Source organism: Alligator sinensis, unplaced genomic scaffold (assembly GCF_000455745.1).
Source record: "Alligator sinensis unplaced genomic scaffold, ASM45574v1 scaffold437_1, whole genome shotgun sequence".
In the NCBI taxonomy this organism is placed as follows: domain Eukaryota; kingdom Metazoa; phylum Chordata; order Crocodylia; family Alligatoridae; genus Alligator; species Alligator sinensis.
Genome location: NW_005842176.1, coordinates 984,709 through 999,241, shown reverse-complemented (window position 1 = coordinate 999,241; position 14,533 = coordinate 984,709). Strand labels below are relative to the sequence as shown.

Genomic DNA, 14,533 nt, shown 5'->3' with positions numbered 1-14,533 from the left:
CGCCGGAGCGGGCCCTCCGGAGCCAGCGAGGCGGAGCGGCGGGCCGCTCACCACCCCCCGCGCTCCCGGAAGCGCCGGCGCTGCGTGCCATGGTTTCCATGGAGATGGAAGATGGCGCCCAGAAGTAAGTGCGGGGGGCGCGGGACCAGGCCGAGTTCCCCCAGCCTCCGCGGGGGTCACGTGACCCTTCTGGGCCCACCCTACTGGTCCCCCCCGCAGGTCCAGTGGCCAAAGCCCCCGGGAGCCGCCCCCGGCGCTGGGCAGTGGTGGGCGGCGGGGTGGGGGGCGATGGGCCCAGCCCTCGAGCGGAGAAAGGCAGAGCAAGACCCGGGGCCTGACGTCGGAGCTGGGCGCGGCGGCTGCAAACGGGGCGGGGGGCGCACCCGGGGACGGCCGGGCGAGGACCCTGCGACAGCACCCGGCAGTTGCAAGAAGGAGGGCGGACCAGCTGCTGAAACTCCTTTGTGGCGCCAACATCTGTTAGGGGGGCAGCTCCCAGCCTCAGCACAGAGCAGCCCCTCGCCGCAAAGCGCTGACAGGCCAAACGGGCAGCGAGAGCGGGGGTGGGGGGTTATGTTATCCCCAGCTTAGCAAGAGGAAACGGAGTAACTTGGGATCAGATGTGTCTAACGCAATTTCTTTGCAGATGGGGGTGTAGAGGGGATCATTTGGTTACAGTCTGATGTCTTGAATGGCGGAGGCTAGAGGACCTCCCCCCCACAACTGTGTTTTGAACCAGAACGCGTCTCAAAGAAACCCCTTTGCCTTGGTTTAGCAGCAGCCAGGGAGGTAGAAGCTGGGGGAAAGCTGTTCCGACGGTTACTTGCCTTCACTGCTCAAGACACGCACCTTATTTCCAGGCTAATGGTGGCAGGCTTCAGGTTCCAGCCCCAGGAGCTTGTGTGTTTGCTTGCAGCCAGGATGCTGAGGTTGGAAGCTAGGCCTATCATTACACAGAGATGGTGGTCCCAGGCTCATCAGGAACTACAGGCCCCCTCAGTGGGTGGAGAGCAGCCACTACATGAAGGATGACTAAGTGTTTTGGATAAGGGATGAAAGCACAGGAACGGGAGCACAGGTCAGAGGTTGGTAAGGAGGGCGCCGAGAGAGATCACTGAGCAGGAAACGCCAGTTAGTGCCTGCTGCCCCTTGAGCGGATCCAGGGAGTCTGTGGATGCTGCTTAGGGACGTTCTTCTCGGAGGCGTGCGTGGGCAAGGAAGGCGCCCCAGTTCCCCTCGGCCAGCACCTTCTTTCTGGCTGGGAATGGGAGTCTGGTCCCAGCTCTGCCACAGATCTGAAGGCAAGTTGCTTCACTTCTCTGGGCCTCAGTTTCCCTACCTGTAATATGGGGGCAGCTGCCTTCCTTCACAAAGTGCTTTGGGATCAGCAGATGAACAGGGCTAGAGTAGGGAGCCCGTCACATTGGTTTGTTCCTCACCCACTGCCAGGGTGTTAGCACCAGGCCCTCTGAAGACCTCGTTAGGTCCCTACTTGCATTTTAGGATGCTGAGGAGCCCTTTTAACACCAGCCCTCAGCAACTTGCCCAGTTCCCATGGAGCTGGGGATGGAGGAGCATCCTAGATTCCTTGCACACCAGTTCAGGGCCTTCACCACCTTTCCTCTTGTTCAGCCCCATGCATTTGATGCCCCCAGAGAGCTGTGCAGCTCCTCAGCCAAGGAGGAGGGAGCAGCATCTTGGGAAAATATATACGACCCTTTCCTCCTTCTTGCTAAGGTGCCCTACCTGTTCATGCTCTGCTTGCTTTCTCCACCCACCCCCCAGGTCGCCAGCTCTCCTCCACTCCATTGGAAATCCTGCTGTTCCTCAATGGTTGGTATTACGCAACCTACTTCCTCCTGGAGATCTTCATATTTGTCTATAAGGGTAAGAGTCCTTCCCAGGCGCTTGTATGTGCTGTAGCCCACCACTGATTGCATTGGGCATCAGATGCTGCCCACTGTGCCCACAGGCTGATGGGAGAGCGACAGAATGAGCTGACCCCTGCATACTTACAGAGGCTTCCCTAGCACCGCTCCAGTCCATCCATCTACATCAGTGGCCCCAGCCCCCTGCAGGACTGCACCTGAGCAGGGAGGGGTGGGAGAAAGCCAGAAACTTTGCAGTTTGGCTCAGGCAGGAGCTGTTAGACAGCCTGTCTTCCCTGGGCTTTGTAACCTCTCTGACCACTGGCACATCCCTAGGGCTTATCAGTTTATTCAGTGGGTAAGGGACAGTGGCACCCCAGAGAGAAAGGTGGGGGTGTGGCCTTGCTCTCCTCCTGAAAGGGATGGCCTTTGTGCCACAGGGCTGCTGTTACCTTACCCATCTGCCAACCTGGCCCTGGACCTGGTCATGCTCTTCCTCTACCTTGGCATCGAAGTCACACGGATATTTTTTGGTGAGTATTTAGGAAGAACAGGGCCAGGTGCCACCTCATGATAAGAGCCTGGGGTGGGCTTGGGCTGGTGACAAGCAGTTGTCAGACAAATGGCTTTTGGTCCCCACCACAGGGTCACTGTCCTAGGGCAAAGGGGCTCCTCACTTCAGCCAATTGGGCGCCCAACAAGAACCCAACTGGGCATCCAACAAGAACCAGTACCATAGGGAGGAATCTCCCTGTACCACATTCCTGGCCTGTGGCCAGTGCCCTAGAGGCAAAGAACCCTTTACCCAATTCCCGGGCTCCGTGGGCAGGCAGATCCTGAGCACCACCTCTTTGTAGGGAACGACACGGGCTGTGCATGAGATGCTCACAGCCATATTTCATGACAGGCTCCAAGGGGAACCTGTGCCAGCGGAAGGTGCCACTCTCCATCAGCCTGGCCCTGACCTTCCCAGCGGCTGTGATGGCAGCCTACTACCTGCTGCTGCAGACCTATGCCCTGCGCCTGGAGGCCATCCTCAATGCCATCCTCCTGCTCTTCTATGCTGTGGAGCTGCTCCTGGGCATCCTCACCCTGGCCTCCTTCTCCAGGTAACTGTTCCTCTGCTGTAGGGGGAAATGAGTTGGGTAGGGGAGGAAGACCCTGGGTAGCCCAGTGGAAACAGAGCTGGGGATGGCTGAAGAAAGAGTCTGGAGTGTAACCTGTGGCCCAGAAGGAAAAGTAGAAGAGAAAAGGCTTAGAGTACAGAGAAAGGAGGCCATGCATATGACTAGGAGCCAGGCTTCCTGGATTCCTTTCCCAGCATGATTGTCCTCTCTGTCCCCCAAAACGTAGCAGTGACACTTCTCTCTCCCAGCCAGCTGCCTCCCCAGAAAGTTGAGAAGCAAGAGTATGGGGAAAAAGCTAGGGGTTTCCATTGTAGGGGGAGTTGCCCCTTCATGTTAGACTTGGAGATGCTGCTGTGGCTGCTGTTAACCCCACCCTTTCTCTCTGCAGCGTGGACTCATATTGAGGCTCTGCCTGGGCTGCTTGGTGACAGGCGAGGTGATGTAGCCCCTGCCCTCCTCCCCCAGTGCCCCTCTCCATGCTGCTGGGCTGATCACTGCCTCCAAGGGGTAGACTCAGGCCCTTGGAGCAGAGCTACACATGGCTGCAGCCTCATTCCACCTCTGAGCCTTCCTGAGCAGAGCGCCCCACCAGCCTTCTGGAGAGGGTCTGACTTCATACCCCAGACTCAGCAGCCCCCATGGGCATGAGGCAGCTCTCCCCACCCCCAAGCACCACCCTCTCCAACCAGCTGGGCTCCTGGGGCTGCCTGCTTGGGGAGCTGCTGCCTAGTCCCTGGCCTGGCAGCTTGGGTAGGGGTGTGTCTCAGCCCCAGGATGTGAGGCCAGGGGCCATGTAGTATAGCTCCCCACTCCTGCCCCCAGTACTGCCAGTACCTGCTGTGTGTCCCATTCCATCATTGCAGGTGTGTGCATTTTGGTGTGGTCCTGTCTATTGCATGTGTGCAGTGACCACAGGGGAGGCCTTACCCCTCCCCCTCTGGGACCTTTCTGCCCCTCCACGGGGCTAGGGAGGAGGGCTTGGTGCCCCTCCCCCCAGACTCAGTGTTATTCCCTGTATCAGTAACTCGTGGCACTTTTTTTTTCTACTGCATCGTTGGAGGAATGACTATTTTCCAAATAAATATTTATTTTCTATACGGGTGCTGCTTGGAGCCATCACAAGGGCAGGACTCCCATTAGGGGGCAGTGGGGAGCTAGCTACCCACCCAGGTGCATTCAACACCAAGCCACCAGCAGCATGCCTGGCCCAGCCCCATCAAGGTGCAGAGGTGCCCCCCTGCTCTGTAGAGCCTGGTGCACCTGTCTATCCTGAATAAGCATCATCAACCCTCCCCACTTCCTGATGGGCCAGGCTCAGGCAGCCTGAGCCAGGCAAGGCCTGCCAGTGCCCCACATGCCAGCCTGCTGTGTACAGCCTGAGGCCTTCACCCCATGCCCCCTCCCAATTGGATCCATCCACAGAGGGGTGAGCAGGACAGCTCTGGGATGGCTGTGCTGGGGCACTGGATGGGAGTGAGGGGTGGGGGTCTCAGCATCTCGGAGGCAGCATACTAGCCTACAGAAAAGAGGTTTATTTCCAGGCTGGTTGTCAGAGCCACAGGCCCTCAAAAGTGGAAGTGTGTGGCAGCCCCAACATCAGTTGTCCCTGTCCACAGGCGGCCCCCACCCTCTGCCACCAGGTACTTGTTGTTGGGAGCCTTGATGGCTAGGCAGCCTGAGGCAACAAACTGAAGTGTGAAGTTGCTGCCCTGGTCGCCGTTTGCCATGATCAGCCCATTCTTGTCAATGCTCCAGTACTTGTTAGCTGCAAGGCAAATGGGGGCAGTTAGTGCCAGGACAGGGGGTGCCAGGGATGGGAGGAAATGCTTAGTGCACCTTAACCTGGGGAACAGCTCATCGCAGGCCTGGCTACATCATTGGGGCATGAGGGCACCATTCTCCCCTGCAGGACTGGGCAGTGGCTACTTGGCCAGCTGGGAAATCCAACAGTTGACTGGCTGTGACACCAGTGAAAGGACAGCCACTGCTATGGTGCCCCTTCCTCTAGTGGGGAAGCCACACCCTATGCCTTGGCACAGACACCCCAGTGCTTCTGCTTCCTGGCACAGATGTATCCTGGTACCCATTCCCTAAGCAGATGCACCCTCCTGCCCACACCTCCTCACCGATGCAGAAGTGGTAGAAGCCGTCCTCGTTGAGTGTCACGGTGTTGACATCAGGAGCTGGGCGGTTCCCGTCCAGGCGCTGTGTCCCGGGGCTCCGGCCCACGAAGCCGGCCTCGCTCTGCAGGATCAGCTGGGGCCGGTTCACCAGCAGCAGCAGGAACTCCTCCTTCTTGCCTGCAGGCACAGGTTAGCCCTGACTGCCTGGACAGGCCTGCTTGGGGCATGGGGCAAAGGCCATAAGGCCTGGAAATGCCACATCATGTGGAGCTTGATACAGGGCCAGCACGGAAACGGAGGTGAGGGGGCACACCCGAGCTCTCCTGCCAACAGCAGTGGTGCTCCCAAGGCAGAAAGGGTAAAGCCACTGGGTACCGGAGGTCCTTGACGCTGCTGTTGGACTAAGCACGCTCTCGTTACAGAACAGGCAGGACCTAGCCTGTACTGCCCCCTCCACCCTGCCCTGCTGGGGCTGGCAGACCCCCAACAGCTAGGGTAGGCCTTGGCTGTAGGTGACAGAGCAGCTGGGTAACACCCCAGACCCTCATGCTTGGGTTTGCAGACTCCTGCCTGGCAGGGGTTGGATCCACCCCCAGATCTGGAGCAGGGTCCCCCACAGTCTCTCCTTTCCCCTGCCGAGAGGCATCCCCTCACCTCCTTCCCCCCAGGGGCCCAGTTTCATACCTGCTCCCTCAGGCAACAGTAGGATCTGCCCATTGGGCCTTAGGGCCACATATCTGCCATCAGCTGCTTTCAGTGTCACCTGCTGCTCCTTGTACTGGAGCTCAAACCACACCTGCTTGGACTGGTTGGTGCAGCTCACCATACCATCGCTGGGGCTCTGTGGGGAAGGCGCAGGGCTCAGACCTTCCTGTGCTCCAGGACTGCACCCGACAAGAGCTTCCACATACACGCCCCCCTCCCCCAGGCACCTTCCTCAGGCCCAGGTGCAGGAGCCAAGTCCCTGCCAACCCCAGGCCAGGGTTGGGAGGGACACTATAGGGAATCCGCCTACCCCAGACCCCGAGCTGGAGGAGCTTAATGGGCTGGTGGTGCCTTCCCAGCAAATGATGGGCTGGGCTGCAGTACTAGGGCAGGGAAGAAGCAATATTACCCTGCCCTGTGAGGCCCATCACTTGAGTCTCCCTGTTCCAAGGGAGGGTGATGGTGACATGCTTGCTCCCCAGTGGCAAATCACAGTGCTGCACTACAGTGGCCAGTATGATGCCCAGCAATGCAGGTGGTTCTACCCACCTCCCCACTTCCAGCCTTGGGTGCACTCACTGTGGCCAGGTAAGCACCAGAGAAGCTGCGGAAACAGGCCTGCTTGGCATCGTTCAGCAGTAACTGGAAAAGCTCCGTATTCCCAACAGACATGGTGTTGGCGTAGACATCAGCCCCTGCAGGCAACAAGCAGCTCATGGAAATATGGTGATGGGACATGCCACTGTTTCCCAACTGCTAGCTCCACCAGCTCCTTCAACCACCAGAGGATGGGGGCTTGGGAAGGATGGCACAGGGAAAGGGGCCCAAGCCTAGAGGAGGAATCATGCTGGCAGCACACAGTGCCCAAGGGCCAACAGGCAGCACGGAGAGCACACTGAGCCTGCCAATGGGCAAAAGGCCAGAACAGCAGGTCTAGAAAGCACAAAATGACCTGGTCATCTTTTATGGTCAAATCCACTCTGAAACCTAATCCTGACAATTTAGGGATCAACAGCAAAGACCACAGTGCTATGCACAAACTCAGCCACATGGGGCAGTGTCCCATACTCGGCATGATCTGGGAAAGAGGGGAGCCTTGTTTAGAAAGGGGTGGAAGCTGTGCAGAATTTGTATCAGGCACAACTGTCATGCAAAGTATCCTTGAAGTACCTAGCTAAAGACAGCCCCTGCCCTGAAAAGGAGAAGAGAAAGGAAGGGCACCACTGTCAACTTGACTGTACAAGTGAGACCCACAGAGGTGAAGTAACTTGCCCAAGTCCACCGGTGCAGGTTGTGGTGGAGCTTTGAACCTCGATCTCACCAGTGATAGCTCAATACAGTAGCCCTAGGCCCTTTCAGAAGAGCTTCCTACCCCAGGTGGAGCAAGACACACCTGCTCTGCCTGTATCAAGAGCAGCCTGGTGCATAAACCAAGCCCCCAGCAATGCCCACAGGGGCAACACCAGCACCCTTGTTTACCTGGCCGGCAGCAGACATAGCGGCCACTGGAAAAAGTACGAAGCGAGACCAGAGCAGGGCTGGGCTCCAAGGCAAAGAGCTCATCGCGCCCAGGCCTGTCTATCTTGAAGGTCTTGACAGCGCTCTCCCGATCTGTCAGATACTTGCCGTCCACATCCTGCAGGGCCACTAGGCCGCCCTGCAGCTCCAGTGTGTAGAGTGAGTGGGCAGAGGGATCATCCACCAATGACCCATCAGCCGCCAGCATGCTCCCTGCCCCACTGCGCAGCCCATACTTCTTCTCTGGGGCAGCAAGGCAGAGATGTCAGTGAAGTGGGAAGAGAACCAGACCCCAATGCACTGTTTTCCACCCCCCCACCCCCATGCTCTACTTCATCGAGGGACACCAAGTGCTGGCACCCATCATTGCATTACACATGCTTCCCTCCTTGCAGTGCCCAGCTCCCCACATCCCTTCTGTTGCCCCCTTAGCACCCAGTGCCACTCTCCCACCTGCCCCCATCCCCATATCCTACTCCCACCATACCCTTAATGCCCTGCTCCCCACCTTACTTTCACTCTTCTCCATCTTCACACCCCTCCCGTGGCACCCATCAGCCCCCACACTAACCTTCACACCCAGCCATCATCCTTTCCCCCAGTCATCTCCCCTGTCCCCCGACTAGGCTCTGTCCCTGCTCAGTCCCTCGCAGGGGGGCAAGGGCAAGAGCAAGCAGGAGGGAGAGGCAGTCTCTGCTACACCCACCTTTGAGGTCGAAATGGAGGGTAAAGATGGCATCGGCACCCCAGGGCAGGTCACGGTCGCAGCGCACGCGCCCTGTCTGTGTATCGCAGCGCAGGTAGCGCTGCTTGCCAGGGCTCTGCACATGCATGGTGGGGTGCAGGGCCAGGTGCAGGCTCCACTTCTCACCCTCACTCGCGGCTTGGGCAAAGCAGGTGATGTTGTCCTCTGCCCCACCTAGGTAGCGCTTGGTGGCCTCACACTGCAGCGACACCTGCCCAGGAGGGGTCTGGGGTCATGGAGACTGTCCCACCCTGCCAGGAGTCTGCCCAAGCACCCACACCATGCCTACCCCAGCGCTAGGGGGCACCAGTGTGAGGGGAGTGGTACTGCCCAGGCATGGCTCAGCCATACCAGTCACATGGAGGTGCAAAGACATCTGGCTTAACCTGAGTCATCCCATACCTATAGGGCTGCAGTGCAGCAGAGGTAGGTCCTGGCAGTGCTCCCTTCCCTCTCCATCACTGATGCTAGGATCCAGTAGGCTCCTTACCCTGGAAGACTTGGCTGGAGGTGCAAAGGCTTATGCGTATCCCACAGAGTTGGCATGGGCTGTAGTGGTGGGGGGCAGGAAGGCAGGGGGTCCTATGTTTTTGAGCCTAACAGTTCCCCTGGAGGATTTTTTCCTGCCTGACATGCAGCCACAAGTTCAGTGTCCCTCAGGGGTCAGAGCCACTTGGTCCCATGACACTCCCAACCCCACCACCCCCTGCAGACCCCTCATGCCCCCTGGCACCACCTCAGCCCATGTTCGGAGCACTCACGCCCTTTGTGGCACAGCCAAGCCACCTCCTATGCCAGGACAACTCCATCTGGGTTTCCCAACCTTTGCACCTCAGGCACAGATGTGGCTATGGCTGGTGCCCGCCACCCCATCCTCCACTTGTGACCTCAGAAGCTGATGGGAGGAAGGGGCTGCTGGCTTCTGCCCAACAGATAAGAGCCCCACCAGCCTCTCCCCCAGATAAGGCTACACTAAAGTCCACTCCCACTTCCCGAGCTGGCCAACCCCCTACCCTCAGTCTGCAGCAAAGGGACCCTGTGAGCATATGGATAAGCACCAAGGTATTCCTGTGGGCAGAGGCATAGCAGTGCTCCTCCACACCTTGGGCAGCACCTGCTCCTGCTGTGACAACTGTGGTGGCATGATCAACCACTGCTGCAGCTATGGCTGCTCTTCCCCCTGCCCAGCTGGACAGCAGAGGGACAGACACTGGTGGGAGTTTGTCTGACTAGGGTCAAGTGGATAGGGGAGGGGGAAGGACTGTAACCCCCACACTTCCCCTGGGGTTGCCACCCCTACAGGATTGCCCTGGAGTCTCCAGGAATTAGATATAAATCTTCAGGAGACTGCTGAGAGTCACCCAGGAGATAAATGATAGGGCATTCATTAAAAAGAATATATTAACGTGTTGAATCTAATTTGTAGAATAGTCCAGTGGGTTTTCAAAATGTAATAGTAATGCATGTTTTCCTTCCTGACTTAAAGTATATGCACTGTAATCCATAACTGATATACACAAGCACACGGGCACATTCGCATTGTGTCGCAGGCATGTTCGCGTTCTGGAAACCTCCCAGAAGAGATTCAGAGTTGGCAACCCTAACTTCTCCTCCCATGAGTTAGAGGCACCCTTACCCTCACACTCGGGCAGTGACCTCCCCCTTGAGACCACTCAGGCCTTGTCTAAAGCAGAGAGGTCAGCTGGGTGGGCATCAGAGCACATCCCTGCTCTTGTGCCAGAAGGAAGCCCCCCCACCCCCCCATGCCGTGCCAGTGCAGGAAACTCAAAGGGGGCCAGGAAACAAACTTATTTCAGCTACTGCCTGAGCCCCCCCTATGCCTCCCCCCATAACTCTCTGGGGCACAGGAGGGTCACCAGGTTGACTGCAGTCCTGTTGGGACTGCACCATGGCTGGGCACTCTACAAGAAAAGAGGAGCTGCCTGGCAAGACGTGTAGATAGGACCCTCAGCTCCTGCTTGGGCACAGGTTGGGGGCAGCCCGGTTACGCACCTTGCCATCTGGGTACTGCCACAGCAAGAAAAGGCAGCCAGAGTTCGGGCTCTCTTGTTTGCAGGTGACTTTGCCATTGGCATCGGCTGCCAGGAAGCGTTTCAAAGAGCTGAGCAGATGCACAGGCTGCCCGCCCTCCACAGGCCTCGCTGCCCCAGCCCCCTGTGCGGATGTGAAGCTCAGTGTCCAGATCTGGGAGGGTCGCAGCACCGAGCTCGTGGCCATCACCTGGAAGCGGAAGGGCTCAGCACTCAGGTACCGGTTGGCTGCATTGATGAAGCCGCAGGGCAGTGAGGAGGACTCAGTGGAGACTGCCATGGGGCTCACGCTGCTCCTGCTCCTCACACCTTGGCCACCACCATATGGGTGCAGCACTGCATGGCCCCGCACACAACAATGGGTGCCTGGCAACCACAGGCTCCGCCCCTCCACTGCACTGGCCCTGCCCAGTTCTGGACCAGGCATATCTTTGCCTGCAAGGGGCCATGCCAGGAGAGTTAACCCCATGACCCTGAGCCCCAAAGACTCAAGAGAGAGGCAGACACCCCCTATCTCTCTGCAATGCTCCATTCCCAGGATTCAGGCCCCTGCCCAAGTGGCTCTAGACCAAGCTAAGAACAGGTAAGGAGATGTTCCAGCCCGTGTGAGCCAGGGACCAATGGGTCAGACCCACAAGATACACAAGGTGGAAGGAATGTGGCTCTGGTGACTAGTTGTGTTCAAGGCGGTGCAGCTACATTGTAATAGCCAAGAGAACCATGAAACCCACTTCCTTCTCACCACAAAATTGTTCTCCAGCATCTGAGGCCATTGCAGGTTAAACCAGTAGGGGAGCTGCTTGCAGAACCCCCATCGTAGGGGCCGAGACCCCCAGCAGTGCTCCCTGCCATTGGCAGTCTGGCCATTTAGCCCATTTTTGTGTTACTGCTCAGCACCTCCTCTCTTCCTCTCCCCAGCAGGTAGCTTCCAACACACAGGAGACTGCTTTCAGCCTGATGATCAGCCATGGGCAACACCATGAGCAAGCAGAAGGGAGGCCTGCTCTGACCTAGGGGAAATGTGCCCATGGGCTGTGAGACCAAAGTCCACAGGAGAAGCCTGCATGGAGATCCTTCCTTTGTGCAAATCCTTCCCAAGGAATATCGTTTCCTCCTTCAGTTCCACTCCAGGCGCTTCCTTCTCCCCTTCAGGCAGTGCCTTTAGCCTCCCAACATCAGGGCACTCGACTCAGACCAGCTTTGCAATCAGAGGGGTTGAGCTTCTTCCACAAGGTCCTTTACCACATGCCCAAAGCAGCTGTCCCCTCTTCTCCTCAGCAGCTGAAAGGAAGGGATGTACCCTATAGGAGCTGGATACCAAGACTAATCAGCTAGGACAGGGGCTGTTTCTTTGCACCCCCATAATGGTGATCCAGTCCCCTACATTTTGTGAAACATCAGTACCTCTTCTGTGCACTACCCAGTGAGAGGCCCTTGGCCCCATCTGGAGGACCCTACTCCTTCCTATACTCCACGCCTCTGCTCTGTGCCCTAGCACCTTCTCAGACTCCCCTTCTGTCCCTTTCAGAGGTCACAGTAAGTCTTGAGGGAGCCCTGGGACCCAAGAGGAAAGACAAAGTCAGCAGAGCCCTCATCAGACAAGGTGCACACCAGCAGTGTTTTTCCTGATGGCAGGGATATACTGATGCCCCATACAATAGGAGCTAAGCCAGCAGCAACCATTTTGGTCACCCCAGCTGCATCAACAGTGAGGGGCTCTGCTGGCCCTGTCCCAGGGAGGGGTGAATGATCTTTTCATGCCCTTAGCTGCCACAGCTGTGCAGGCAGAATGTTTTCACATGGAGCACACGCAAGACATGCTCCACTCCTCTCCCTTTCTGCCTCCACTCAAAGCACCCACTGAGAAAGCCAAAGGCCACAGTTCCCTCCTGACCCAAGCAGAGCAACTCTGTTAACATGGGGAGGGGACTACAACAATCAGTGGATGCATCCTATTGTCCAGAACCTTGAAACCGCTCCCTCCCCCCCAACAGCACAGTTCCCAACCAACCAAGGACTGATAACAACTTCTAATTCCACTGTGTGGAGATAAAGACAGCTCTGGCTGCCCTCAGAGTCTTTCTTTCATTAGGAGCCATCATAGCAATTCAACATGGAGCCCAGCTAGCCTTTCTGTATAGTACATGGTCCAGGAATTTGTCTCCCATTTACTATCAAATATCCTCAGAAGTCCTTTCACCCACTTCCCAAGGGAGACTATCGCTATCTTTGCTGTGTACCAAAGGATGAGATTAGCTCTTTGCTGTACTTAAAGAACTGCCTCTAAATGTTGCTAAACCCATCCAATACATCCTGCACAACTTGCATGAGCTCCTTTGGCTAGAAAACTATGCTGGGGAAATCAGAAAAGATATTCTTGAGATAGGACAGTTTGGGAGAATAGGGGTGTCCACGGGTAAAGTACCCAACATTTCCCGTGAAACTCCATGAGGGGTCAGTCCTTCATTCACTGAAAGATCAGAGCACCAGATGGTACAGGCAGCAAGGAGATGATGGAGGATTTAGATTAGGTCCCCTCTGCTCCAAACACCAGTAACTCCATCTGCAGAAAAGTCCGCACAACATTCTGAGAAAGCCATTGACAAATTCCCAGTCAAGAAATCCTATTGAAGTTGGGAAAAAAGAAAAAAAACCACCACTGCAATTATTTTAAGTATCTGAAAACTGGGAAACAGAGACAGATTTAAAAAATATTTATATGGTGTATTTTTAGAGCTCTGACATTTAAAAAAAGGCTTAAATCAACCAGAAAGCAGGTAGAGATGCACCTCATAGATGAACTAAATCTGAAATGCATAAGCTTTTGTAAGCATGAGTTCATTTTGTCATCTCTCCCCTACCTTCTCTCTGACTTTAGACTAACACAGTTAACACTGCCTCCTCTCAAATCAACCAGTCATTCTGGAAATAATTAGAACAGAACACCAGCCAAAACACAGCCTTCTTGCCCAAACCCAACAGTGACCTCAACTGTGGACCACAAGTCAGCACCATCCTACAGATGACAGTCTGGAAACCTAACCTCTATGCTGGGCATCTGAGGAAAAGAGTATCATAAGCGACATTCCATAATTATGTATTAAAAGCCAACTTCTCTACACCTTCATCACGAGTACAGAAGCCACAATCCCTTGATACAGGCCCAAAGGTCTATACCCTCAGTATAAGAAATCATCCACATCACATCATTTAAGCTCATAACAGGGAAGACAGCTTAACAATTAGCTGGCTTCCCTCAACCAGCCAAATGGGGTGGATTGGCCACAACTACAGTTGATAACTTTGTTTGGACTCCAGACTCTGGGATTTCATTGTAAACCCCAAGCTTTCGGATTTTTGGACTATTTTAACTTTAACCCCAACATGTCCAGAATGTAACCACTTTCCAACCACCTCTATATCACCCTGAACATAAACCTATTGAAGGAGACTGATCAACTTACAGACTTACCTGTGGCAAGTCTCTCCTCTTGAGAAACTCTACCCACTTGGAAGGAACCACATTGTCAGAGCCTAGCTCTTCTGTTTGTCCCTTTAGAACAGGTCTTAAAGCATTTCATAGCCACTGAATTTGTCTCGCCTCTTGGCAGCTAAATATCTTCCCAGTTTGTAGATAGCAGAGGGATGAAGGCCTAGATTTCAGTAATGCTCTCCTGTTCATAAGGTCAGGTACCCTCCCCACCAAAATCTCCCCTCCCTGAAAAGGAGATGGCCAGGGTGAAGCTAGAGCAGTAATTTTTCAGCCATGGATGCAGGCACGGGGGGCTGGCAGCTGGGCAGGAGCCACACTGAAAGGTACCACTTTTCCCTGCAACGGAAGCACGGCCAGCGTTAGGATCCACTGCTTCACAGAACAAGCTGGTTGGGGGAGGTCCCAAGCAGGAGTCTCTAAGGCTATCCACAAATGCCTGTCCCAGTTCTAAGGGCTGGGTACCTCTTAAAAGACAAGGCAGTCAGTAAGTGGTGGAGCAGGGAATGAAAGCAGGAGTCCAAAATCCCAAACCTGTTCAAAGCACGTGGACCGGAGAGACAATCTTATTCAATACAGATTCCATAAAACAGCTCACACCCCATTTATTATTTAAAATATTTTGTTACAAAAGGAAAAAAAAGAAAACATACAATGCAGTATAAAAGATTGACAACGTCATCAAGTTTATTACACAATTTCCAACCTATCAGAAAGAGACAAACAAATCAAGTCACCGAGAAAGAAGGAGGGGGAGGGGGAAGGGAAGGGGGTGGGTTCAGAGCTTCACTTCTTGGTTAATTTTTCTTTTTCTTTTTTAAATTTTTTTACCCACTATTCTGAAATAAACTAAAAATTTGCGTCATTAAGTAAAAAAACAAAACCAAACCAGAACTCTCTCCTGCT

The 14,533-nt window shown here is 55.2% G+C and overlaps 3 protein-coding genes across 10 annotated transcripts in view; 1 reads left to right on the top strand and 2 right to left on the bottom strand.

The window, feature by feature from the left end:
• The first annotated feature begins 21 nt into the window (after positions 1–21).
• TMEM216 (transmembrane protein 216) lies at positions 22–4,065 on the top strand. 4 transcript variants are annotated; one of them, XM_025206923.1, is made up of 6 exons: positions 76–124; positions 647–1,301; positions 1,786–1,887; positions 2,309–2,401; positions 2,776–2,977; positions 3,384–4,065. In XM_025206923.1, the coding sequence occupies exons 2-6, from the start codon at positions 1,175–1,177 to the stop codon at positions 3,397–3,399; spliced, it is 540 nt and encodes a 179-aa protein (XP_025062708.1). In that variant the 5' UTR covers positions 76–124; positions 647–1,174; the 3' UTR covers positions 3,400–4,065. The 4 variants fall into 4 exon arrangements, with proteins under 4 accessions (XP_006026078.1, XP_025062708.1, XP_025062706.1 ...); XM_006026016.2 differs by lacking the exon at positions 647–1,301 and having other exon boundaries at positions 22–124; positions 3,384–4,063; XM_025206921.1 differs by lacking the exon at positions 76–124 and having other exon boundaries at positions 397–1,301.
• A 175-nt stretch (positions 4,066–4,240) lies between these two features.
• Positions 4,241–12,661, bottom strand: LOC102368442 (fascin-like). 5 transcript variants are annotated; one of them, XM_006026052.3, is made up of 8 exons: positions 12,563–12,661; positions 10,100–11,418; positions 8,048–8,297; positions 7,303–7,584; positions 6,403–6,518; positions 5,803–5,959; positions 5,122–5,295; positions 4,241–4,760 (listed from the first exon to the last, which is right to left on the bottom strand). In XM_006026052.3, the coding sequence occupies exons 2-8, from the start codon at positions 10,667–10,669 to the stop codon at positions 4,561–4,563; spliced, it is 1,749 nt and encodes a 582-aa protein (XP_006026114.2). In that variant the 5' UTR covers positions 10,670–11,418; positions 12,563–12,661; the 3' UTR covers positions 4,241–4,560. The 5 variants fall into 5 exon arrangements, 3 of the variants coding, with proteins under 3 accessions (XP_006026114.2, XP_025062703.1, XP_025062704.1); XR_003094620.1 differs by lacking the exon at positions 12,563–12,661 and having other exon boundaries at positions 4,622–4,760; positions 5,122–5,290; positions 10,100–12,429; XR_003094621.1 differs by lacking the exon at positions 12,563–12,661 and having other exon boundaries at positions 4,622–4,760; positions 5,122–5,287; positions 10,100–12,429.
• The window catches only part of CPSF7 (cleavage and polyadenylation specific factor 7), a 23,085-nt gene continuing 21,179 nt past the window's right edge, over positions 12,628–14,533 (bottom strand). The window contains exon 10 of the mRNA XM_025206920.1: positions 12,628–12,761. The gene's annotated coding sequence lies outside the window, so the exon portion shown is untranslated. The remainder of the gene's footprint in view (positions 12,762–14,533) is intronic.

What these genes read in the sequence shown, in the direction of transcription:
- TMEM216 (XM_025206923.1), top strand. Translation starts at nt 1,175, where the DNA reads ATGCTGCTTAGGGACGTTCTTCTCGGAGGCGTGCGTGGGCAAGGAAGG. An exon ending in GCTCTGCCACAGATCTGAAG is followed by an intron (nt 1,302 to 1,785) that starts GCAAGTTGCTTC and finishes CCCACCCCCCAG; the next exon opens with GTCGCCAGCTCTCCTCCACT. An exon ending in AGTCACACGGATATTTTTTG is followed by an intron (nt 2,402 to 2,775) that starts GTGAGTATTTAG and finishes ATTTCATGACAG; the next exon opens with GCTCCAAGGGGAACCTGTGC.
- LOC102368442 (XM_006026052.3), bottom strand. Translation starts at nt 10,669, where the DNA reads ATGGAGCATTGCAGAGAGATAGGGGGTGTCTGCCTCTCTCTTGAGTCT. An exon ending in GGCAGTACCCAGATGGCAAG is followed by an intron (nt 8,298 to 10,099) that starts GTGCGTAACCGG and finishes CCTCCTGGGCAG; the next exon opens with GTGTCGCTGCAGTGTGAGGC. An exon ending in CTATGTCTGCTGCCGGCCAG is followed by an intron (nt 6,519 to 7,302) that starts GTAAACAAGGGT and finishes TGTTGCCTGCAG; the next exon opens with GGGCTGATGTCTACGCCAAC.